Genomic DNA, 26,424 nt, shown 5'->3' on the forward strand with positions numbered 1-26,424 from the left:
TAACTTGGAATCCAAAAAGAATGCAGCCAGTCTCAAATGTTGCATTGCCTTGTACTGACTGAAGGGAATTAATAGGCCTGTCTTCCTTTCCTATTTGAATACATTTACAAATACAATTAGAAATACAAATACAGCTGCCCAACAGAAATACAGGGGCCAATTTAAGCAGCCAAGGAATGCAATATGCAATATGCCAGTAGAAACAAAATATGTAGATTGAACAGAAAGAAGCCCATGCAATTAACAAAAGTTTGCTAGTTTTAGTACTTCATCTAATCATCATCTAATTAGGCTTATGCAATTTATCACCATAGCGACATGGATGAGTCAGGATGACTCAAAGCGGAACCTTGAATGAGTATGTTTACTAGTATAGGCCTAGGCTATGAGTAATGGGCTGGCCAGCCATTTCAATGTTGATACAGTAGGAAGTTGGAACTACTACTGTATGTACATATATAATGACAACATCTGTCCCCCGGAGCAGTGCCAATAGTTATTGATGACCTGACATAGTGTCCTCTGTTTAGACTGTTTTACATCCTACACTAGCTCAATGGCTCTGGTGTGGGCCTGGCTGTGACCCCCCCTTCCCTTTTTTATTTAATTCCCAAACAGTTATGTCACTTGATATTGCCAAGAAGCATTGTGGTGCAGCTTGATTGCCATCAAATAACTTAACAGTTGAACTTGGATTCTGCAACTGTAGTAATTTCTGGGGTTTGAGGGGACAGTTTATGACACACACACACACACACACACACACACACACACACACACACACACACACACACACACACACACACACACACACACACACACACACACACAGTGGGGAAAGATTAAAGAAAGGATTTTTTTTTTTAAACATAACTTTTGCGCGCCGGGGTTGCGCACTGAATGGCCTTAAGTTATCTATAAGTTGAGCTGAGATCTCATGTATTTACCGGTAATTGTATTTTCAGTGCGCGACACCGCCGGCGCCGCACTACGGTGCTGGCTTCCCCTGGCACAAGTTCAAGTCGAGAGCACAACCATAGCGCAACACAGTCCTCTACTGCCCCCTATCGTCTGTTTTGGTTTGAAATTTGCGCCCACTCACAGTCAAGTTTACTGACGCACCTCGTCGAAATCGCTTAGCACAGGGAAACATCCCTCTCGCCGATTGGCCGGTTCACGTCTTGCAGAACGACGCTAAAAGGTCTTGGCAGCAAAGGAAGAGGGAGGGGAAATTTTAATGGCCGCCGGTGGCACTACAAAATACAAAAAGTACGCATTATTGGCAGAATTTAGACTACGCTGACCAGGAATGCATTTACGGCACACCGCTTCATCCACTGGCGTTCTTTGTGGACCACACTCTGGTCAGTAAAGTGTTTGTAGTGGCGTTTTTACAGGTTACTGAACGGACTTTATCCGCTTGATTCGTATCGCGAGCAGGACTGAAGCGCACAGGCCTAGCCGGTAGTTACAGGCTCGAGCAAAGGCAGTAAGGCACCAGGGTCACGACAGCAGCGTCACAAACAATCGGAAGGTTTTAAGCCTGTCGTTTTTTTGTACTTCTCTACAAAATTCAGACATAATTTCAACTCAGTTATTACAGAAAGAACATTACCAACACACACACATAAATATATATATATTTAGAAAGCACAATGCCACATGACTAAACCACATCACAATTGACAACCATAAATTGTTTGTTTTGTACTTTTTTGTTTTTATTTGGCCGCCTATATTATTTCAGACTGAAATTTCAGAGAGTCTAAAACATTGACGGTTGGGGGGGGGGGGTGGTGGTGGATATAATCATAGATATGAATATAATGGAATCAATCAAAAATAGTAAAGTTTCGTATTCTATTTTGAATCACTTCCGCATGACATCACTTTTGCATCCTTGGTATATGTTGAATGATTCTAGCTAGTAACGTTAGAGAAACAGGCGGTTGTTCATCCGAGTTGAGGTGTGTTGTTGTTGCTGCTCATAGCCTTTTTGTTTTAGATTTCAGTCTTCATGCACCACCGGTTAGTACATATATTAACTCGCTGAATTGTGGTTTGCACACTGAAGTGTTTCTACTGGTTGGTGTTGTAGTTGCTGTGAAATGTGATCCAGCGTTAACTGTAGCCTAGCCGTGTCCGGGCTAACGGCTTCATATGAGCGGAACTTTACAGTCAACAGACAGAAGGCCTATGCTAGAGTTAGCTAATAACCGGGTTAGTTAGCAAGTGTTGTGTAGCGTTGGCAAGCGTCAAACTTTAAGTTAAAGCTAGCTCAAGTTGGTTTACTCGGTGGTTTTTCTGCCCCGGCGGATAACGCTGTCTGATAACTAGGTCATGATTTCTGAATTGACATGCTATCAGTTTGGCAAGCGAATGTTGGCTAACAACACTCATTGAGCTAGCTAGCAGCTTGTACACACTCATCCTTTCAGCAGCGGTTGTAATCGCTTTAGTGGTCATTTTCGTTTCTAGAACGAGATCTTGGTAACATTGTGTTATGTTAATTGATGGTTGTCCTCCTTGCAAGCTAGCCTATAACATAAAGTAAACTTATGCTTTACGATTCTTTCCCTCTGATCGCAGGGAATATGTAACTTAAAGCCACTACCATGACATCCAGATTCAGTAAGACGTACAGCCGCAAAGGAGGAGAGGCCAACTCTAAATTTGACGAGGTCTTCTCCAACAAAAAGCCCACCCTGAGCACCAAATGGGGGGAGACCACCTACAAGGCTCAGCTGGGAGCAAAGAGGCCCCAGCTGAAACCTGACGTTCCCGAGCTTCCCAAGAGGCCCAGACTGGACGACAGTGATAGTGATGACCCGTTTGGGTTTGACAGTGACGAGGAGTCCAAAACGGTCACCTCTCATAGTGTGCCCCAGTCGAAGGCAGACGAGGGAAGTGCCATCAGGACTGCTTCAATCCCGGCTCCACCACAGGTCACAGCCACAAGTAAGTAGTCTAGGCAAAAAACGAATCATTATGATGTTTACCTTTTCTGATTCGCTATCTGCTACCCTAAAACATGATCGTCAGGTCTTATTGTTAAGATAAAAATGTACAGTATTTTGTTAAAATGTCGTTTTTATGTGGGCACCCCCACCAGTTCATTAAGTTTGCCTGGTGGATGGTGATCCACCTGAACTTAAGGCGCACCCACAGCTGTAGTTGTATGATAAAGGGGTAGGGGTTAGGGTAGGGGCTGATAATGTGATGTCACTATATTACTGTTTTTTTCATTGGCATGTTTGACTGTCAAGGGTTCAGCCTCCAGGAAGAAACCTTGAATACAAAGGGAATACATAATTGCACATACAAATGACTCCAGGTCAAAACATACATACACAAAGAAAGTACAAAGGTGTAAAGTGCATCTATATAATTTAGCAGTGTTTTTTAAGGGCGATACAGATTTGTAACTGAGGTGCAGTATTGCTTTCAAATAATACAGGATACGCTGTCAAGTGCACTAGCTAGACCATTGGTTCACAACCTTTTTATACTGAAGTACCAATAAAATATTTGTCTCTCCACATACCTCCATAATAACTGATGTATTCCTGCCCCTTTTGTTCACTAATCAGGGGGGGGGGGGCCTGATTAGCCAACTTTTGTCGTGACAAATCATGACAATAAACACAATGTTTTGGGCCAAACAGGTTACAACACTTCTTTTTGTTGTTTTTCTTCTTTGTAATTATTTGTTTGGTCCAAAATATTGTGTTTGTTGTCATGATTTGTCACGACTCGAGTTGGCTTCGTATGATGCTTAAAAGGTCTTTAAATAAATACATTTTGAAATGTCTATGGGAAATATGCATTGGGAATTATTTCCTGGGCCTGGCGTCGTCATGAAAGGGGGCGGGACTGCGACGCTCTATACATGGTCACAGCAGGTTTGGTTGTCGAGTAACCGTCGATTTTTTTAGATTGTACTAGGAAATTACGGACCATCTCTTGGTAAAATAGCCTTTTGGGGGAAGAGTACCGTAGCTGTTTAGTGATTACAATAAATAAGGAGGATTTGTTCTCTAAAAAGAATGAAGCTTTACATAGAAATGAATAAACATAGAGAGAGGTAACATAGAGAATTTTGCAATTTAAGATAATGGTTTTGAGATCACATAAGCAATTGTGGTTCCCTTGAGTGTTTACCATTGGAGGATGGCAGAAGGCAGACCCACCATTTGCTATTTTCTGTTTATTAAAGAGCTGGAGAAATGACTGAACACGCGTATTTACTTTCAGCATTTGCTTTAAGAATTTAACAAAACGTTTTGTTTTAACCAAAAAATATCACATACCCTACTTTTTTAACAATTACAATTTTACAGCTACTACAGTTTGAAGAAGCTGCCGAAGTAGTTTGATGTGAAAGCGGTTGAATTCCTTTCCCAGTTCATAATGGTCATCTGTGTAGCATTCAGTGTACTATTTGATAACCATGTAATTCTTTTCGATAACCATCCACCCACAGATAAGCAAACGTCTGTACAGAAAGTTGTAAAGGACAGCCAGACATCGTACAGAAGCACACCTGACATCAACTTGAAACCGACAACAATGATCTCCTATAATTCAAAGACAACCGCCTCGGATGACTGGAACTCAGTGAGGACCCAGCGACTGTCCTCTGCTCTCAGTATGGACTCCAGTATCCTGGGTAAAGACGCTAATATGGAGCCTGGTGGTAGCAGGGACTTCCAGTCCTCCTCGTACGCCCAGGATGGACTCTACAGAGAAGATCTGAAAATCGCAGAGCAGGAGCTTCCAGCAGAATCTCCCGCTGAGCCTCCCGTGGACGCCGTCCCTGCTTCCCCCTTCACCCTCAGGACCTCCAACTGCAGGAAGTACAGGCGTCCTGGTCGGCCCAACGAAGCCGAAGACACAGCAGACAGCAACAGCCAGCCCCCCGGAGTTGTATCCGCAAAAGCCAACAGTGTCTCGGCTGCTGGTGCAAGTAATACTATTGCCAACGTCAGCAACACGGCAGCCAAGCCAGCTGCAGCAGCCAAGCCAGCTACAGCAGCAAAGCCAGCTACAGCAGCAAAGCCAGCCCCAGCACCGGCTGTCAAGGGGAGGGGCAGGGTGCGGGACTACACAGTTTTGCACCCGTCCTGTCTGTCGGTATGCAATGTCACCATCCAGGACTCCATGGAGCGCACCATGGACGACCTGGCCGCCCCGGCTGCCCCCACGGACCTTGGAACGGCGGGCCAGATGAAGAAGAAGTCGGATGCTCCACAGCCCAAAACTTCGCGGTAAATGGCACATAGTCTCTCTCTTCTTTGTCTTGTTGTTTTGTAAACTAATCTGCTTTAAGGCTTTTGGTCACACGACACTCAGCCTTTCTGTAATATTGAGGTATATGCTGTATTGATAAAGTATTTCGTACATAGTCATCATCTTCACAAAAGTATTTGTTCTTTTCCCATTCTCCCATTTCTTTCAATTACATCTAACATTTTAGAATGGAGCCCCCTTTTCTGCAGTTTATTTTTCCCCCATCCCCAGCAAATCTGTGACTTTGAATATTATGATATATTGAGGTGTGCAGTGAAGTCCACCCACCGCCACTGGAGCAGTTTGTTTATTTGATGGTGGTTCATATGCTGCACGTGCCTCCTCTCTCGGTGTCTCCCCTGTGCCTGATTGACTGGCTCATCCCTCCCTGCAGAGTCAATAAACCCCCCAACCCCCCCCCCCCCACACCTGTGTGTCTCCTCTATCAGGTTCCGGCCCACCCAAAGCAAGACCAAGAAGGAGACCAAGCTAGATTTCTTTGGCTTCGAGGACAAGGAGGACCACGACGGAGAGGAGGGGTCGGAGGGCGGGGCAGCTGGTGGTGGCAGCAGTAGCTACAAAATCAAGTACTTTGGTTTTGACGACCTGAGCGAGAGCGACAGCGACGATGAGAGCAGCCAGGCCAAGGAGAAGAAGAAGGCCAAGAAGGAGGCAGCGGCGGCGCTGGCTGCTCTGAGCAGCAGCGTGGACAGCCCCCAGACCAGCGACTCTCAGGACAGCCAGACCAGCAGCAACACAGGTGTGCAGCTTTCCCTGCCACGTAGCCACGATCCGCATGACGCGTAGCACGAGTAAACCATACCTAGGCATTTACCATAGATTTCGGCTTTATTACAAAATTGTACTGTCACATTATGGTCTAAATCAGAAACGATATTCCACGATTATGAAAGTAAATGTTAGTCACGGCAAACAAATTGAAGCGCTCTTTCATGCTGCTGCTGGTATCAACAATTTATTTACAGTGGCAGTTACAGTAGGTTCTGGTATCACATACTTCAAATGTCTATCTACTTCCTTTAAGTAGACTAAAAAATAATACTAGTGTTGACTAATTATTACTTATTTTGAAATGGGAAGTCCATTTCTGTTTAAAATGAAACCAAGCTGTCATGATGCTGGTCGAAATAAAATGGATAAAACTTTGGCCAAATTAAAACCATGCTCCTGTGACTTAAACACTATGCACACTTTGCCTCATTTCATCTGGCTTATGTTGGCTAAAGTAATGTTTGCGGTAGAGGAAAGACACCCGCGCAGAGCTGTAGCTCCAATAAAACACTCGCCCATGGTCTGTATCTTCTGTATTCTCTTTACTTATATTTATTTTTCCTTGCACCATCGACTGGAAAGCTCTTTGGATACAGTAGTGTTGGTGCTCAGAACTGTAGTCCTGCAATCTCATGGATTTTCGTCAATTAAAATAAGCGGTCAGCTCAGCTGTCATATGTTCTCTTAATGTAACGGATTCATGGCTTTTAAATGTGCAAAAAAGGGCAGTTCTAGTTAACTATGTAATGTGCAATAAATCAGCTGTTAACTTGACTGTTATCACGCGTAACCCGATTTTAACTGAAAGATTTTAAAATGTAAAATAATCGGTCACAACGCTGCGTTTTTCCAAGTAATGAGGATATGACTGCATACAAGACAGACATGGATAATACTCTGAGAGCTGTGTTGTGGTTTGCTGCTGTTGATCAAATTGTCAATCGGTCAACAGGTCAAGTATTCTCTGCTGATTTGGAATTCTTTTCTCACATAAAGGAATGTGTGAAAACAATTTCCATGTATTTAAGGCTAGTAAGTAATTGATGAAAAAAGTAATTTGAGGCCAATATAATAAATGACACTGTGGTTCCTGTACAGATGGGTTTGACTTTGCTGATGACTGCAACCAGGGCCGCTCAGGGAAGCCTAATGATAAATCCAAGGACGCTGGAACCAAAAAGATCTTCAGTGGACCCAAAAAGGTCTGGGGCCTTGCCAGGGTTTGTGATTTGTCTGTCTGTCCTCACTGCCCCTTTATGAGGCATCAGGAATGTTTTTTTCTTTTTGTCTTGTTTTTCCTAACAGTAATTGCTATTGTGAGTGTTTTGTAATTACACAGCCTTGCTGTTGAACAGGCAGTCATGTCTGGTTGTTATCTCAGGGTCAGGCTGCATGACTCACCCTTGATATTAGTGTTAGTTGGTGTAATGTCATCATTTGTCCCATATCACCATCTTGTGCGATGTCCTTGAGTTGCTTGTAAACCATTCCACAATTATCCTTTATCCCTGCATTCTTTAGGTTTTTATTTATTTTGTTTTTGCATACATCTGTGGATATGTGTTTTGTACAAGACATGTAATTTCCAAGAAATATTTTGCTTCGTCACCACAGCCCAGCACTATGGCTGTCGAGCCTGTCTCTTGATGAAGTACTAGACATACAGTATTTATGGGTTCTCAAGCTGCGTGTCCACAGCAGACTTCAGGGTATGCTTGGGGCCTTTCCACAGACTACAGAGTGCGTAAGAGCACAGCACTTTGCCTTTACAGAGTATAAAGTGTGGATTCTGTTAAATTTAATGAACACTCCAGATTCTGAGATTGTTCTGTCTGTGCCACAGACGACCTCGAATGAAAAACAAAGCTGGCAGCAGCATGTGTTTTGAATGTTTATGTTCAATCTGTTCAACTAAACAGATGATTGTCATTATTAAATCCCACAGATCTCTTAAAACACTTGATAAGCTCTGTTATAAAAAGGGTATTCCAAAGCGATCCGAAGGAATGAGCGCAGATTTTCAAAGTAATGCAAGCTGAAGTCTGGGCTTGCTTGTGGATAACTAATAAGCACCAGCTTGTGCTATTACACCAACCTTGTGTGAGACCGACCTTCTAATCGGTTATGTAGGACTCGGCTTTCCCCTTGCACTAACCTAAATGCGATCTAGATGTTGTTAAATGTCGCACCAGTGTGGTAATACTGTAGGTTAAGTCTTCTCTTCTAGTCTGGTTTGTCATTCCCATTTTTGACTTTAGCAAACACTCACTCATGTAAAATCTCTCATGTCTCCCAGTCTCCTGCTAAGGCTTCATACAATGCTCGCCACTGGAACCAACCTGAGCTTGAAGAGATGCCTCCGCCTGCCCTGCCTCGCACTCACACTGCTCCGGTAATTCTCATGATTCCATTTGTGTTTTTCTTCCGCCTTCATATACAGAGACTTTGCTTACGACAGGAGTTATTACATTATTTCCACTTAGAAATTGCTCTATAAATCGGGTGGGGTCGCCAAAAATGGCCACCATAAAATGTGTTCCTGCCATAAAAAAGTTTGAGAACCCCTTATTTAAATAAATGATAATATATATATATAGTGTAATATATAATTAAACTTCAAATATATTAAATGAACATTTAACTTTAATTATACAAAGAGAGAAGTACTGCCGTAGCAGACAACCCGCAGAACTCCAGGTTCAAACAAAATCCTTATAGGTTCAAGGCTCGGAAATATAAGTTGAGATGAAGAAAATGCCAGCACTCATTATATGTCCTTTTACATGATTTTATTTAAAACATACGCGTTTCGGCCTGTCTGGCCGTCCTCAGCGTTTAATTATACAACAAACATGCGAACATAACTTTATTTAACCTTAAGTTCTACTCAAAAACAAGTGTTAAAAATCCTGACACATTGGCTCATTGGTTCCGGCACATTGCCGGTACCGATGTTAAATATATTCTAGCTGATATGTCGGTGGGGCTCTAACTCTTTGTTCGTCTTAGCATATTGTGAGGCTTTTGTTCCTCCCCCTCTTCCTCAGGCCAGTCTGTCGAGCAGCAGTAAGGACAGCAACTCCCACAAAGACGACGGCCTGTTCAAAGCACCCCCGCCGCCGCCCAAAGTCACCAAGTCGGAGACCCTCCCCACGCGACTCAACCAGGACATCATCACTGCACTCAAATGCAGAAAGGAGCACAAAGAGGTGAGCATGCTGTATGGCAGATGTTGTTTGTTCGAGCACGTGCTGCATCTTTTATTAAGCCATCTTTACCACAGTCGAATGACAAAGTTTTGCGACTGTCTGTGGTTTTCAGTACTTTTGTTTGCATGCTGCTACAAATGAATCCCTTCCACACCCCCTGCCTGTTCGAGCTGCTGTTACCCATTTCATACAAGGTCCAGCTCGCCAAAATTCATTTGAATCGCAGTGTGGGCTGGAGGTTGCAGTGAGGAGTGTGGCGTTTCGTTTAAGCTCTCTCGCCGTGCATGGTATTGGCAGATGGGCGTGTTGGCTCCAGATCAGGCCGTTAGCCGCAGAGTCCCTGAGGCAGTAGTTCTGCATCTACGATGTTGCTGCAAATAGGGGGTTTCTAAACCTCGGGTACTCTTCTGATGTGCTGAGCGCGTACACATACAGGCTCACGCACACAGGCTCACGCACACACACTGCTGATCAGGCCGTAGCTCTCGAGGCTACCCTGATATTGATGACGGCCGTATTACCTCAGTCAGCCGATGCTGCTAATGGAACCTGATAGGGCAGAACTGCTCCGCAATCCAAGATGTTGTCTCATGCTGTGTTCATGCAGGCAGATGAGCTTGCATGCGTGCGTTGGGTCCATCTCTGGACAATGGACATTTACTATAGCTGTGCAATCAAATCTGTCAAATGCCCCTTCACTTCCCAGCTATACACAGTGGTGCAGCATGTGAAACACTTCAATGACGTGGTAGAGTTTGGTGAGAACCAGGAGTTCACGGACGACTTTGAATACCTGGAGACGGGGCTGAAGAGCACCCAACCACTCAACACAAGATGCCTTAGGTAAGAGATGCTGTTCAAATGCATTTTTGCCCATTCCTGTGATTCATCCTTAATCTTTACCCATCCTAACTGTTTAGAGCACATAGCGCTATGTGCTGCTAACACCACACACTGTTTACTTTGATCAGTTTCTACCCTTAGCTACGACTTGACTATTATTCCGTGTGGGAAATTTGGTATATACCGTAAATCCTCTTTTAGTAGCCTGGGCTTTCATTTGTCTCAACTGTATTTGATACCAGGCTTTTATTGGAAGGAGGCAGCCTATATTTGTACTTTTCAAACGGATCATAATGAATAAAACCATTTATTGAAATCAAGTCCTCATGAAATATTAAACATTGCAGTTGCAGATGCTCACTGGTCATTTTAACTTTATTTTAATAATAATTGCCTATGGTGGTAAATACCATAATATCAACACATCAATTTAACTTGTGCAAAAGTATATATAACTTCAACTGAGAGACTACCACAGTACTGTGGTCCATCCTATTTATTGCATATTCAAATATCTATTCAAATATCTGTCTGCTATGTAGGCCTACAGTTAGGCCTACTAATAACAGTCAATTACTGCGGCAAAAAAAATATGGTAGGCTATTTCCTAACAAGAGCAGAAAACGAGGGTAGTGTTGGCAACAAGCTAGGGCGGGCTGGGCAATTCTTTTTCCCAAGGAGCCAAATGAGTTCCAGGAAGTGGAAGCCCCATGCATTCTCCCATCGGCACTTTTAATATCATTTATTTAAAGACTGTTACGCCGCGGACAAATCCAATTCGGATCGTGACGAATCATGACAATGAACACAATATTTTGGGACGATCAAATCATTAGAAAGAAGAAAAGAAAGTCAGGAGACAACACTATTTGTTTTATGTTTCGTCTTATAAATTATTTGATCGGCCCAAAATATTGTGTTCATTGTCAAGACAGACAGAAAGACAGACAGACATGATCTGCTAGGTCTCATTGCGAACGCAGTGAGCACTTACTATGAGACCTAGCAGATCGTGTCTGTCTGTGTGTCTGTCCCGCTATCCAAATATGGAGTGTGTTGCATCAGCAATCACTCAGCTCCATATATGGGCACAAAAGGGGCCAGGTCCACTCAGCTCCATATATGGGCACAAAAGGGGCCAGGTCCACATATACAGTAACAGCGGGACAGACAGACAGACATGATCTGCAGGGTCTCAGCTGCGTTCGCTTCCCGCGTTTGCGCGTCTTACTGGTAGTAAGTGCTCACTGCGTTCGCAATAAATATATATATATACCAAAGCCTGTTGACTGCCGGACTATATCGGACTTTATCTTTCTTCTTTAAATATTTATCTCTCTGACACTTCATCTGTTGTGGGTAGATTATGTAGTTTTACTGTTAATCTTCGGATATTTCATTTATATATTTCTAATAATTTCACTAAACGGCCACAGCATACAGTATGTGCTTTCAGTCTGCTCCCATGTTGCCACCGGCAGCTTGTGGGTATTTCAGCTAGTATGGGATGGGAGTGTCTGCCTGGGGTACTTGTCTCCTTTGATAAATTGACTTAATAATCTTTGTAAATACTCAACTCTATGGACAAACCTGCTTAACAAGAACCGAACTGTTTTTTGTAGCTAAATGATTCTGAGGGGGTTTCTGTCAGTGTATGTCCTCTAGTATAGGCGGCAGAGACGAAAGAACAAACGTGTTTTTGTGTGCGCGCGTGTCACTGAAGGTTTTTCCTTTAAGCCCTAACCGCACCAAAGCGTCACCACGCAACTTATTGGGTCGAGTTAGCACTAAAACCGTCTTGACCCTTTGGTGTGGTTTGGGCCGTTGAATCACTAGGGTCAACGTGGGTCAATGTGCAACAAGACATATTGCACTGCACAGGGACCGTCGACTCTTGACCCTTTGGTGTGATTTAGGGCTTTAGTTAGAGAGTCTAGAGACAAGGAGAAAGCATCAGTAGAACACACTGCTAGTACAGATGAGCAACAAGAATCATAATATGTACTTGTTTAGCCTATTGAAAATGTATTTGAAATGGACAACAATGACCACTAGTCCAGGCACTCGGGGACGTGGGGATTTCAGCATACTGATTCTAGGGGTGTGTAATATTGGCATATTAATAATGAGGGCTTGATTCTACAGGCAGTTTCTATGTTGAGAAAATTACTTGACCACTTATTGAACCAAGATGATGTTTCTGAGCAATTAAATTGCACCATGGGATATTTGGGTTTTTTATTTCTTTGTTGACACTGTATTTTAGTTGATAAACTGCTTGACCATAACTACGGTATATTGATAAAAGATTTGCAGAAAACATTAGTTTTTACACATACAATAGCTTAGGTATTAATAAAGAAAGATTGCCATTTGCCTTTTGCTGGCAAGGCTGTGGCTGGCTAAAGCCACTTCATTGTCATACAACCGTGTCGTGCACCTAAAATAGATGATCTACAAACTTGCAAAGCATCGTGGGTGCGAATGAAGCATGGCAGTAGCCAGTAGGCTTGTCTCTAAATCTGTTTCTATCTGCTAACAACTTCATAATGCTGGGGTTTTTTCTTTACATGCATAATTGATCAACTACAACTACAGTTGGCATTTCCTAGTTTTACACAATTGAGGCCACGCTCTTGAGACATCACTTACTGCTATTTACCTAAACATGATAAATTGTGTCGTTGACAATTTGCCACAGATTGAGTTAAAAGCTTTTAACCGTGCTTGTCAAGGTGGGGGATCCCTAGTTCAAATATGATTATTTTGTCCGGTTGTCGCCTGAAAAGCTTGTGGTTTTAATCCATTGTCACCATCTTCTCCTTCCCCCAGTATAATCAGCTTGGCCACACGGTGCGCCATGCCCAGCTTCAGAATGCATCTGCGAGCCAGAGGGAAGGTGGCACAAGTTTTCAAGATGCTCAGTGACGCTCCACAGCACCCGGTCAGTAATCCTTTGAAACTGTTCTCTCTAGTAGGCCTCTGGTGCTCTCCATCACAGTGTACATTACCAAAAGGACCTGATGGAGTTTCTGAAAGAACACAGCGACAGATGGTGGAAGTGCTTGCCAGGATTCCAATGAGTTCTGTTATTTATTCATTCTTGTTCATTATATTTAGATGAAATGGGATTATTCTCCCATAATGTTGTTGAATGTGGACGACTTTTTCCACATCGCAAGTGTACATCTGTCCAATCCATTAACGCATTTTGGGCGGGAACCCCTTTTGGTGTTGTGCTTTAGCTATTGAAAAATAGCAGATCTACAAGCTCATAGCGCGCCACCGAGTGGCGCGCTACGAGCTTGTAGGTCTGCTATTTTTTTTAAATCGAAGAACGACTGACATAGAAACATAGCTTTTTCAGAAAACTGTCAGGATGTAGACAATTTTTTAATCTGATCTCAGCTCAAAATGGGTTAAATTAACCCATATAGACTGGGAAACTTCATACGTAACTACCTTTCAATCCGGGAACTGCTTTTGGGGTTGTTGTTGCTGCTATGTACAGTGTATATACTAGCAACATACATTTCTTTGTAATGTTTTAGGGAAAAAACCTGGGTCAGGATTTAGAAGAAGGCGTTTTTATAATCGGCCTCAGGTCTAAATGGGTTAAAACCTTTTCACTCACGCTCACATGTATCTGTAGAACCTGGCGTTGTGCACCGCCGCCCTGATGTACATCCTGAGTCGGGACCGTCTGAACATGGACCTGGACCGGGCCTGTCTGGAGCTCATGATCCACCTTCTGGAAGTGGAGCAGGACCACTCGGTGCACCAGGACCAACTCACTCCCAAGGAGGTGGGCAAGGTCAAGGAGAAGATACGGAAGCTTTGTGAGACGGTACACAACAAGCACCTGGACCTTGAAAACATCACGGTGAGGGAAAAACGTTACGTGATCTTGACCTTTACTGTCTACTGTTGCGGTATATGCGGTTGCTGTACTCATCGGCCCAACCCCAGCCCTAATAATTTGATCTGTGAAATTTGTTCTAAGGCCAGATTAGTTCCGTCATTTAAAAAGAATAAGATTCAACCAAACCCTTGAAATTGTTCTGAGATCCTATTGATTCCGAGATATTATAGAACCGACCTGGTGCATGTCCGAGAACCTGGCATACGTGAATGGTTGGGTATTGTGTAGAAAAAGAATAAGTAATTTAGCTATTAACATGCCATATCACTAGATTACAATGGACTACTCCATAATGGAATGTTAATCCTATAATAAGTGATCCTGTCCTCCTTTAAATTAAAATGTATGTTAAATGGATTAGTTTCAGTAGCCTACGTTTTCTAGTCTTCTTGGATCCTAGGAGATCCAAACCCTTGGTAATGGAATTGGATGCAACCAAGATGGTAATGAACCCATAATCTATGGATTTCGGATATTATTTCAAGTTTCTGGTTTGGGTGAACCCTGAACACTGGTTCTTCTCATTTCTTTAATTCCCAAGAAATTACCATATGGAATGCTAAATATGACATTCAAATATTGAAGCTTCAAGATGCTTAAATTGCCTGTTTGAGGGCATAGGATGGTGCTGTGGATACTTCCTGTCTTAAGTTTGGTGGTAATGTTGATGATGTTTATGTTTTAGTCGTGCCACTTGGCAATGGAGACGTTGCTCTCTCTGACCTCCAAGAGAGCTGGCGACTGGTTCAAAGAGGAACTCCGGCTACTGGGAGGCCTGGACCACATTGTAGACAAAGGTGGGTATGCGTGTGAGGATTTTATTTTTTACTTTTATATACCAGGGGACGCTGGCTGAGCACAAGTGCTCTTTTTCATGCTTCATATTATTCAAACGGATACACAATGATAGTTGTGTGTGTGAAAAGGGATAATTTCTGCTTTCGCCGATAGTCTTAAAAGAGTTCGGCACAAGCATTTTTTTTTTGTTTGCATCAGTTGCGTTGTAGCCAATGCATGCCGAGGCATAAATCCTGTTGCTTTCCAATGTTGTCTTGCAACATGACAACATGGTGTGTAGTTCGGTTTACTTGCGTTGGAGTGGTTGTTTCACTGAAAGAACTACAAGCTAAATGCCTGCCATGTGGGGTCAACCGCGGCGCTTCTTTCCTGTTGGTTGAGGCCCAGTCACTGTTTTTATCATGTCCCCATGAGGCAAATATCTTTTTGGAAGGACATTATTGAGTACTGACTTCTTTCTTTTTGTTGAATTCTATGATTCAGACACATTGATGTCAAAATGTCACACGGAGAGGCCCCACTCCCTTGTTCCTAAATTAATAAAATTGAAGTGAACAAGATGCTGACACTTCTGAAGTGTATGTGTGACTGGAATGACTTTACTTGTGGGCAGGAGTTTTCTCCGGCAACACAGACATAGTGCCATTTCTGCATGTTCTATGTAAAACCATTGAATCCTACCGCACAATCCTCACTGGGGCATTTATTTTCATGGTGATCTTTTTATGTGGGCGATGTATTTCTCATCTGTAAGTACCTGTCATTTTGCATTGTAATTTTCTGTCTCTTGTGTCGTAAATAGTAAAAGAGTGTGTGGAGAACATGAGCCAAGAAGATGACAAGGAGAGTCTGGTGGCCTCCTTATGGGGCGCAGAGAGGTGTCTGAGAGTGCTCGAGAGTGTAAGTAACTGCACTGTGAAGGTGGCGTTTTCACTGCCCGAAGAACAAATTAATGCAAAGTGACCATAAATAAATAAATAGCAGAGTTTAGACTCAAAGACTAGAATGCCAATGACGTACTTTTTCTTCCCTGGTCTCTGTACCTAATCATTGTACACTGATGTCCTCACTGCCAACAGGTGACTGTTCAGAACCCGGAGAACCAGGGCTATCTGATCGCCTACAAAGACTCCCAACTCATTGTGTCCTCGGCTAGGTGAGAACCACTCAAGCCAGCATACATACAGAAGACGGATGGAAGTCTGAATATTGTTATTCAATATGGGTGTGCAAAATGGCCCCTGTCATCCAGTCTCCACAACAGACCCCAGCAGCCCTCATAGCATAGAGCGGACCCCTTAAGCATATCACTTTTAACTTTATTTGTTGTGGTCTAAAGTGTTTTTATTATTATTTAAAGAAAATTCATGAATGAAATTATGTTTGGGGTGAGCGACGGTGTTTGGCACAACTGCCAATCACAGCACATGCGTGTCTTTTCAGAGACTTGGCAAAACAAATATCAGCATAACGTCTGTTTAGCAGACAATGGTGGGTCAACCAAGGCATGGATGAAGATAGTCCATCTTATCGGCTCTGGGCATGGGTCTCACGTCTGTATCTAACAAGGCCCTCACGTTACCTCCTGGGAGGGGGGGGGGGGGGGTGTGGGGGGGGGGGGGGGGGGTAGCGTAGCCTGATCTTGTTACTATGATAATCCAACCTCTGCTCTGTCTCCCCCAATCTCCTCCATCTCCCTTCATGCGCTTTGTCTCAATCGCCCTCCTGTCTTCGTTCCGGCCCTCCATCTCATCCCCCTCACTCATTCAATCTCCTGTATTTCTTTTCTTTCTCCTCCCTCACTCTCCATCATCCCTACCCTTGATCTCCCCACCACCGTGACTCTTTCAATTACCCTCCCTGTACCTTCTCTCACCCTCCGTCTCCGTGTTTCTGTCCGTCTTGTCTGTTTCCAGAGGCTTGCGGCACTGTGAGGACATGATCCAACGCTACAGCAGGGAGCTCAATAACAGCTCCGTGTCATTGACCACGGGCACGGCGCTGCCTCACTGCAGCCCCAGCAATGTGGGCAAGGCCGTAGAGGACTGCATGAGGGCCATCATAGGAGTCCTACTCAACCTCACTCACGACAACGGTATGTTGTCACGAGCATTTACACTGTTCGCTAAACCTGTGCCACTGTTGACAAATGAGGTGGTTGTTTTTCTGATGTTTTTCCTGAAAAATACACCCAGCGTGCAGGGTCCTTAATAGCATTTTACATTATCTGTAAAATGCTATTAACAGTGAGTAAGTCATGCCATGGTAGGTACTACATGTATGTATTGTGCAATATTTAGTACAACTAAACTAAAGAGGGGTGATCCATCTCTCTTCCCTTACAATCTGATGATACAATTTACAATTACAATTTATAATTTAGGCATTTAGCAGACGCTCTTAATCCAAAGCGATGATGGTTGCATAGTAGCGACTGCAAAGCAAAATATGACACATAACGATTATTGTATCAAGAACAAAACATATGGCTTCAATATTCATTATTATGACCTATTTGAGTTCAAAAGAGTACTGTGCCTTCTAGACTGACACATGTGTAGCTATTCTTTATTCAAATGTATGCAGTCAGAATAAGCCTAAAGACTTTAATACATTTTAATTTAGTTTGTCTTTTATTTGAATAGCAGCTAATCAAATGACATTTTGAATTAATTATATATTTTGTTAGTTAGAACATAAAGTTAAAACCTAAAATATATTTAGCTAAATAAGTGTCATAATCTGATTAATCGTTTAAATCGGCAAATGAATCGATTATGAAAATAATAGTTAGTTGCAGCCCTAATTTCTATGAGCTTCTAGCACCGAGCATTGTGTTTCAGCACTCTCTGCCTCCAGTGCCTTGGGGAGAAAACGGGTTAACTTTTGGGATAGGAGTGCTGCTTATCAATGCCAATTTACTATGCAGAGGGTTGGAGACACAAGCCTCTCGCAATGCATGTGCATTGTAGCACTCTGGACATGATATTCAAAGTGCTTTGTCCCTAAAGAAAAACTGGATACAACCCCTTGGGTTGCATTTCATGGCAGCCTTTTTTTGTTTATTAGTTTTGCTTTGCCTCTAGCCTATGGTATTCTCTAGTGTAAGTGAACATTTATTTTTAATAACCTTATGACATTTAGGGGGTGAAAACAAGCTGCTATTGGTTAGTTTTTTTTTGGAAACCTTTACAATACTTGTATTGGGTATACAAAAAGTGAATGCTTCAATTTGAGTAATAATTAAGCAATTTTCAGTTGGTCTCTTTCAGGTCATTTGTAATTTAACTTATTATGATGTAAATAAACTAATGCTCGAGGTTTGTTTCTGTCTGCAGAATGGGGAAGCACCAAGACGGGTGAACAGGACCTGCTGATTGTAACGGCTCTCAACTGTGTCCTGCTGGTACCACGCTACATTCCCCCGGAGCAGCGCTTCGACGTGCGAGTTCTGGTAAGAAGCTCACTGCAGATTACCTCCTGGAAAGAGCGTCGGCATAGTGATTAATAGAACACGGCAACAAAGACGGCTGAAAGGTTATCCTATTTGCATTTTTCCTCACTCTTTATCCCTCTCTGTACCTCATCCTTTGCTCCAGGGCTTGGGCCTGCTTATTAATCTGGTGGAGTACAGTGCCAGGAACCGGCACTATCTGGTGGACATGGACTACATCGCCACAGACAGCTGTCTAGAAGACAGTCTAGTGCTGCCCTCTGAACCCACAACGCCTGGGGCAGGAGAGTCAGCACCACTGTGCCCAGCTGAAACCCAAGGAGACATGACTGACAAGCCCAGGTCCTCCGGAGCTCTGGCTGCCTTGGTGAAGGTAGGTAGCTGTGCCTGTGCCTGTAATCATAATTTTCTTCAACAGCTGTAATGTTTTCTATTAATGCTGAAAGAATCAAACTTGTCTCACTTGTCCTTGACAGTCTACTACTTTGCAATGTGTCCTTACAGACGATATGTGGTGAATGCTTTAATGTATGTTGACCGCAGTCTGTCAGGATAGTTTGAAGTTGAACGTCTTGATATGCAGCTGTGAAACTGTAAAATACTAATGTGTAGTACTCATTAGTATTACTCCCCAAGCTGGTTTTTGACCTCGCTTACAGGGACACTCATCCCATTGAATTATTAATAAAAGAGGCACCCACATTAGTCGAGGCCAGTTTCTGAACGTGTGCGGTGTCTGCCTCCGTCTCTTCCAAGCACTTACTGGAGAGGGAGCAGGCCGCCATCCTGGCCGAATCAAAAACTGATGACCTGATTTGCGAGGCACCCAAGCCGGCACTGGACAAGAGTGGAGAGTGGCAGGAATCAACGTCCGGGGAGATCCAATGGGTGCAGGCAGAGCCAGTAGAGACTGATCAGACTGACCAGAATGAGAAGAAAGTCGAGGAGGAGAAGAAGGAGGAGGAGGATGAGGAGTTGGACCTGAATAAAGGTAGGAGGATGATAACTCTCATTGATTTATTTTATTTCTTTCTGTTGTGAGATGCATAATGAGAATGATAAACTTGACATTTAATAACTTATAACCATCCCTCTCCCCTGAGAATATACTAAAAACAAAATATTACTCAATAGAACCCTGAAAGTAACTTTAAATATTTTTCTGTAGCTCTACAGCACGCTGGCAAGCACATGGAAGACAGCATCGTAGCCTCCTACACTGCTCTGCTGTTGGGCTGCCTCTGTCAGGGTAGCCAGGTAAGGTCACACACAGCCACATAAACCCATAGTAAAGAAATCTCAGATTTTCCTCCGTAATGTTTGTGTTAGGACAAAATAGCCGATTTGCTTGTATGATGTAAATTCTGCATTCATTGTCAATGGGAATTTAATCTTCTGGCTAGAGCAAAATAGCCGATTTGCTCGTCTACAAATTACGTAAATTCTCCATTCATTTAATGTTTGTGTTAGGACAAAAATCTACAATATAGGAGGGGCTTGCACCTGAACATTGCACCTCGTTTGTAGTCTGAGAAAGACTGTAAAGTTATATGATGTTTTAAGGTGACTAATTAACGATATAAAATAAAATACCATTTGGTATTATTGAAGGGGAGAAATAATGACTAATGTTTCTTAACTTTTTTTGAGTTAATGACTAAATGTAATAATTAAAATGCAGGAAGCTACTGTTAACCATGATGTAAACATAATTCTAAAACCTTGAACTTGTATGCTGAAATTGAGATAACAATGCCACACAGTGTGTGATGCTCCTGTTTCGCCTATCTGCACCATCAGTTTGGAAAAGAGTAGGTTATAAAGGGTAAAGTCAGTCCACCAAGCCCTCTGAGGAAGGGCTGCGGCCCGGGACGTTAACACTTCAGTAAAATAAATATTTGGGAGCATTAAATGGTGTGCGGAGTTCTTTCTTTTCTCACCAAGCCCTCTTCCTCATGAACAATATGTCTCTTTCATCTGATAATTAAAATAAAAGTTTGCTATCAGGGCTCGAAATTAACTTTTTTACTTGGTAGCACTGGTGCTCCCAATTTCAAAATTAAGGAGCACCAGAAAAAAATTAGGAGCACCCACCAAAATCTAAGGAGCACTAATATGTAATCGATTTTTTACATTCATAAAAACAATAATATAACGTGTGGTTTACAAATAACATAAAATGACTAAAGTATAAAAATACATGCCAGAATTTAAAATGTAGTGTCCAGACTTTCTGTCCCTCATCCATCCATCTCTTCAAAGAGGCCGAGGCATCAAACATCTCCAGTTGAGAACCCTCTAGTCTACACTGATTCCAGCCAGTCACATCACCCGTTTTATTTTTCTTTGTTTTGTGTTTTTCACCTTCATAGCCTATTTAGATCATATAATTAGAATTTCTAATATAAAATAATTTCTATGTAAAACATGGTATTTATAGCTATGCCTACTCACTATGCCTACCACTTCAGTGCTGGAAAATTACTCTAATGTTATACTTAAGTAAAAGTAGCAATACTGCTGCTATGTAGAAACCAGGTAGAAACACTTACAAGTCTGCTATTCTCTCTCCCTCCCTCTCTCTCATTCCCTACCTCTCTCTCATTCCCTCTCTCTCTCTCTTGCAAGCGCGCGAGCGCACGCACACGCACACACACACACACACACACACACACACACACACACACACACGCCGGTCCGCCTCCTCCTCTTTTACATTCACAATCACAGAGTCCGTAGCGTACCGCTCCGGTCTTTTCTGAATCGCTGCCTTGAAATAATGTACTTTCTGACACATAGTGAAGTTGCGAGCCGAGGGGCTCTGGAATGTGAGCGATGCAGCGCTCAACGTTGTCCCGTACCGTTGTGTCAAAGAGTAGTTAACTACACACGTTGGTTTGTTAGCATCAAGTGCTAGTGCAGCTAGCAGACAGGAGTCTGCAGTGGACTAGGATAGAGATGCTGCGGCTCAGAGCGCCCGTTTTTCGAGAATTGATCGTTGTAGCCAGGCGCACCACAGTAATTATTTGTAGTAGCACTGGTGCTCCCAAATATATTTTTAGGTCGCAAAGGTTAAAATTCAGGCGCATTTGCGACCAAAATGGTCGCTATTTCGAGCCCTGGCTATGCTGCGATGGTTTTGCCATTGCCAAGTTTACGTACACGTGAATGAGTGGTCAGGAGAACTATTTCACTGACAGCCCATAAATTACCTGCCACTGCCAGATTTGTTTCCTTTCAAGTAGTCCCAGAATATTTATCTCTACTATGATTACATCCCCGACTGCTCCTGATCACAAAACACCTCGCTGCAAAAAATCCATACTTGGTGCAATATCACTTACTGAACTGAGCAGGTGCAAAAGGAATTGTGACAGTGCTAAACACCGACGATTAAATGTGTGCCTTTGTTCGTCTGTGTTTCTCTGTTTCTCATCGGTCTCCCCAATCTCCTTTTTTTCCCAGGTAAATGTCACTACTGTGAGAGAGCACCTGCCTAAAGGAGATTTCTCCATTATGACGGAAATGCTGAAAAAGTTCTTGAACTTCATGAACCTCACTGTGAGTATTATCTTCCTGTTGTCGTCATATCACTACATGCCATCTGACAGAAGATGTGTTTCAACACTTCAATGTATTCAGCTTTAGCCTTATCAGTTTCAACAGGAACAATCTTTACATGTACGCCTACTATTGCCTAGATTGCAGGCAAGTAATTCAACTCGGAATCGCCGTACCTCACTGGAATCTCTATATGGGAACATCTTTACCTTTTTGTTTAAAAACACCAAGCCTTTTAAACTCTTCCTAGATCAAATGTTGCAAACCCATCTTACTTCAATTTTCAGCCCTTCACAGACATGTATAACGTGTGTGATGTGCAAATACTATTCTACAGACGAGGAAAGCTTTGATACCCTTTTACTTCTGTTAGGAAAGGGTTGAGGAAGTGTACAGTGTCAACTGGTTTAAAGAGCAATTGGGAAGTTGGCCAAAGCTTCTGAGCTCTAGCCCTTTTTAAATGTCACCATTTGCTATATCGTTGCCAAAGAAGTATATTGAGTGTGACAGAAGCGAAATAAAAAGCGCTTTAAGGGCATGCATGCACACATGCGCTGAGGTAGTGCTTATTAAGTGGAGGATTTTCTATGGAGAATCCAATATCACTCGTCAGTTCACTGCCTGCCAACCTTAACAAACATAAACGTATAACAGCAAGTCAACAACATCAGTAAAAACCTTACCCTACTTTTAATACAACACAAAACCTATTTCTAGAAGTGGGCAGCCAAAGGCGCCCCCCCCCCCCCACACACACCATCTAAAGTTTGGGCAGCTTAACAGTTTGTCTTTTCTTCTTTGTCCTGCATGCACAGTGTTCGGTGGGCACCACAGGACAGAAGTCTATCTCTCGGGTCATCGATTACCTGGAGCACCTTTAACAGGCCGTGTGATGGTTAACTCGTGCTATCTCAACACCACAAGGGGTGGGGGTGGTTCGGCAAAACGTGTCCACTTGACCACATAAGCGGTCATGAGTCTCCACTGTGTCTTTGACCTCTTCCCCCTCTGATCATCACTCAAACCGGTGTTCACTGCTGGGTGTGTGTGTGTGTGTGTGTGTGTGTGTGTGTATATGCACATATACTCGCACACACTCGTTACTACAAATGTCCTAGCAGCACCCAGAGCACAGCCTGAACCAAAGTTATGATAGCCAACATGGAGACACAGTCTGCTCCATTAAAAATAAAAAACACATGGAGTCAAACGACCCCACCCCAATTAGAGTCGTCCTCAGGTTACCAGGAATCAGGCAGAGGATGAGGGGGGGAGGGGGGACTGGACCAGAGACAGAATATGGGGAGTCCCTAGCCACCTTGGCTTCAACACGGTGATTGGCCTCATTATTTGAGGTAAAGCCTGGTCTCTACAAACATTTGGACTGCCAGACACCTGTGTGCAGCAACAACAACCCCCAGTCGGAGTGTGATTCCTGAAATTGGAATTCATTGCAATGGATCATTGCATTTTTTATCTCTCCGTGTCCACATTTGAAGCCAAGGGTGAAATCATTGATTAACATGAAATGACAACACAAATCATTTTCATAGAAGTAAGAATGATGTCTCTATGTTAACATGCGTGAGGAACAATTTGAATGCATAAATCTATTTACCTACACATTTGCTATTGGCTCGAGATGGTTGCAGATAAGGGAAAGAACGTAAGCTTTGATTTTACTATGCTCTGATGATTGTGCCCATTGTCTTGCTAAGCTGTGTGAGGTAGTGAGTCAAAAGACAGGTATCCTCTGATCATTAGATATTTTATTTTCCTAAGAGGCATGTTATTTTCCCTTTTCCTAATGCAATGGTTTTAAAGGAATCAGCAGGTCTGTGTTATATCAAGTCTATATTTTATTGACTGATAATGGCACTTGAAAATGCTGTTATGATTTTATGAATGTTTGACTCTTTGCCCATTATTAATTTTAAATGGCTTTCTGAATAAATTCCCATAAATTTGACACAATGTAATTATACTTTTTAAGCTTTTCCTTTTGTACAAAGGATGTAATAGATTACTCAAGTCATTGAGGTTTGTGTTTCCCTTTGAATTATAGCAATGAAGTTTTTATTTTATTTTTCTTCCTCCTTTGTGGGTTTTAGCTATTTAATTTTAATGTTTTCGCTTCCTTTGTAAATGCAACGTCTTTAACTGATGTAATATGCCACTCCTCCCTGAAGATTTCACATTCACCTTTTAATAATACGTACATACAATTCCGTGTGAGAACGTGGCTGGACAAGAGCTGTGTAATTGGTGTGGACTGTAATCTACACAGCACAGCATAACTCGCTGCATTGGAATGTCTCCAATCTATCGCGCCGTGACTGACGCCTCGTCATGAGTCTCATGACATGTATGTTTAAGGCTATCTATCGCTCTGTGACTGACGCCTCGTCATGACCATGTATGTTTAGGGCTATCTATCGCTCTGACTAACGCCTCGTCATGACAGTGTATGTTTAGGGCTGTCTATCGCTCTGTGACTGACGCCTCGTCATGACCATGTATGTTTAGGGCTATCTATCGCTCTGTGACACGCCTCGTCATGCCCATGTATGTTTAGGGCTATCTATCGCTCTGTGACGCGCCTCGTCATGACCATGTATGTTTAGGGCTATCTATCGCTCTGTGACACGCCTCGTCATGACCATGTATGTTTAGGGCTATCTATCGCTCTGTGACACGCCTCGTCATGCCCATGTATGTTTAGGGCTATCTATCGCTCTGTGACACGCCTCGTCATGCCCATGTATGTTTAGGGCTATCTATCGCTCTGTGACACGCCTCGTCATGCCCATGTATGTTTAGGGCTATCTATCGCTCTGTGACACGCCTCGTCATGACCATGTATGTTTAGGGCTATCTATCGCTCTGTGACACGCCTCGTCATGACCATGTATGTTTAGGGCTATCTATCGCTCTGTGACACGCCTCGTCATGACCATGTATGTTTAGGGCTATCTATCGCTCTGTGACACGCCTCGTCATGCCCATGTATGTTTAGGGCTATCTATCGCTCTGTGACACGCCTCGTCATGCCCATGTATGTTTAGGGCTGTCACCATTACAAATTTTGACGAGTAATTACATTAACATAACATAACATTAATTTGGAACATATTAATAAAGAATACATTTCTGTTTGCCTGGTAATCAAAAAATGCACAGGGCAGATATAACTGAAATATACTAAAAGACATTATTTTTATACTTAAAAGTTAAAATAGCAGAAATAGCTGATCTACAAGCTTGCAAGCTTGTAGATCAGCTATTCTGTATGAAAATATTTCAACATGGAAACGATTATGACAAATAATTGCGATTAGTTCAAATACTTGCGATTAGACAATTATGTAATAATTGTGACAGGCCTATAGCCTATGTTCAGCCACTCCCAACCTTGACCTTTTACCTTCTCCCCTGTCAGACACACACTTAAAGCTCCCATTCAATTAAGCTGTACCCTTTTCAAACTTGTCTGTCCTCTGAGTCCTGTTCTGTGTCCCCTGTACGATCACTGATTGAATGACAGCCATACCTGATTAATATAAGCATTGTTTGTTTTTTTTGTTTTTGGGTAGTGCTGCAGTAAACATACAGCTGTATGTGTTAACTGTAAATGAATTTACCGTTGCAAAATCTGGTCTCGGATGGAAATTTTAGAATGTGTATATACTCCTGTACATATTACGGACATTTAAAAATGCTTAGACTACTTTTTTCCCGAAGCTGATATTTTTTTATTTTTTATTTTTCTGAGTTGTCATTGGAAAAAGAGAAAAACAAACCTGCAGGGAGAGGAAAAAAAAGTTTGTACCAGTTTCAAGGACTTTGTCTTTGGTTGTGTAAATAGCTATCTCAGAAAAAAAAAAAGGAAAAAAAAAGTTGCTACTTTGAGTACACTCCCCTGTGTCTCTGTCTCTTCTATGGTTTGAAAAGTGGGAATGACTTCACTCTGGTTTCCAGAGTGGTTGTCTGGCCTTTTGTGTATTCAATGCTGTTGGATGTAAACACTTCAAAAAATGTTGTTTGGTCTTGTATTGGCATTCATGTTGTAAGCAACAGCCGTAGACTGCTTAGCTTGACTGTATTCCATCTTGTATTTTCAAGCCTCTTCTCCCTTGAGTGCGTACATGAGTGAAAGATGTCGCCACACCTCCCTGTTTGTTTACTCCCATTCCTGGCAAACTTGCAGGATGCACTCGGAGGCAAAGTGAGCCTTGACTGCACTTGTGATGTCTGTGACAGTCTGATGCAGCCCATCGGCTTGACTGACTGTGCATAATGGAAATCTATGTCGATGCCACTGTTTTTTAAGCAAATAAAGTGCCCCGGAGACTGGCACAACGTATTTGGCAGCCATCAAGCACAACAGTTGTGAGGGGCACGGTGGCACAGTTGGTAGTGCTGTCGCCTCACAGCTAGAAGGTCCTGGGTTCGATTCCCGCTCGGGGCGCTGTGGGTGCTGGTGGCGTGTTTCCTCCTCCTCCATGTCATCAGTGCCCGAAGGCGGGGTTGGCGAAAGGGCCTTTCTGTGAGGAGTT

General features: G+C 42.8%; 1 protein-coding gene across 4 annotated transcripts; it reads left to right on the forward strand.

Annotated features, from left to right (window-relative positions):
- The first annotated feature begins 1,227 nt into the window (after nucleotides 1-1,227).
- Nucleotides 1,228-25,785, forward strand: wapla (WAPL cohesin release factor a). Of its 4 annotated transcripts, none has more exons than XM_080782184.1 (20): nucleotides 1,228-1,364; nucleotides 2,590-2,958; nucleotides 4,484-5,267; nucleotides 5,739-6,049; nucleotides 7,180-7,301; nucleotides 8,378-8,473; nucleotides 9,129-9,290; nucleotides 9,997-10,133; nucleotides 12,966-13,077; nucleotides 13,786-14,016; nucleotides 14,741-14,852; nucleotides 15,656-15,753; nucleotides 15,933-16,009; nucleotides 16,770-16,948; nucleotides 18,192-18,307; nucleotides 18,453-18,680; nucleotides 19,064-19,298; nucleotides 19,476-19,564; nucleotides 21,773-21,868; nucleotides 22,684-25,785. In XM_080782184.1, the coding sequence occupies exons 2-20, from the start codon at nucleotides 2,616-2,618 to the stop codon at nucleotides 22,747-22,749; spliced, it is 3,594 nt and encodes a 1,197-aa protein (XP_080638310.1). In that variant the 5' UTR covers nucleotides 1,228-1,364; nucleotides 2,590-2,615; the 3' UTR covers nucleotides 22,750-25,785. The 4 variants fall into 4 exon arrangements, with proteins under 4 accessions (XP_080638310.1, XP_080638313.1, XP_080638311.1 ...); XM_080782187.1 differs by having other exon boundaries at nucleotides 7,180-7,283; XM_080782185.1 differs by lacking the exon at nucleotides 1,228-1,364 and adding an exon at nucleotides 1,916-2,028.
- The last annotated feature ends 639 nt before the right edge of the window (nucleotides 25,786-26,424 follow it).

This window comes from Protomyctophum bolini, assembly GCF_963924005.1.
Source record: "Protomyctophum bolini genome assembly, chromosome: 14".
Lineage (NCBI taxonomy): Eukaryota > Metazoa > Chordata > Actinopteri > Myctophiformes > Myctophidae > Protomyctophum > Protomyctophum bolini.

What these genes read in the sequence shown, in the direction of transcription:
- wapla (XM_080782184.1), top strand. Translation starts at nt 2,616, where the DNA reads ATGACATCCAGATTCAGTAAGACGTACAGCCGCAAAGGAGGAGAGGCC. An exon ending in GCTTCGACGTGCGAGTTCTG is followed by an intron (nt 18,308 to 18,452) that starts GTAAGAAGCTCA and finishes CCTTTGCTCCAG; the next exon opens with GGCTTGGGCCTGCTTATTAA. An exon ending in TGAACTTCATGAACCTCACT is followed by an intron (nt 21,869 to 22,683) that starts GTGAGTATTATC and finishes CTGCATGCACAG; the next exon opens with TGTTCGGTGGGCACCACAGG.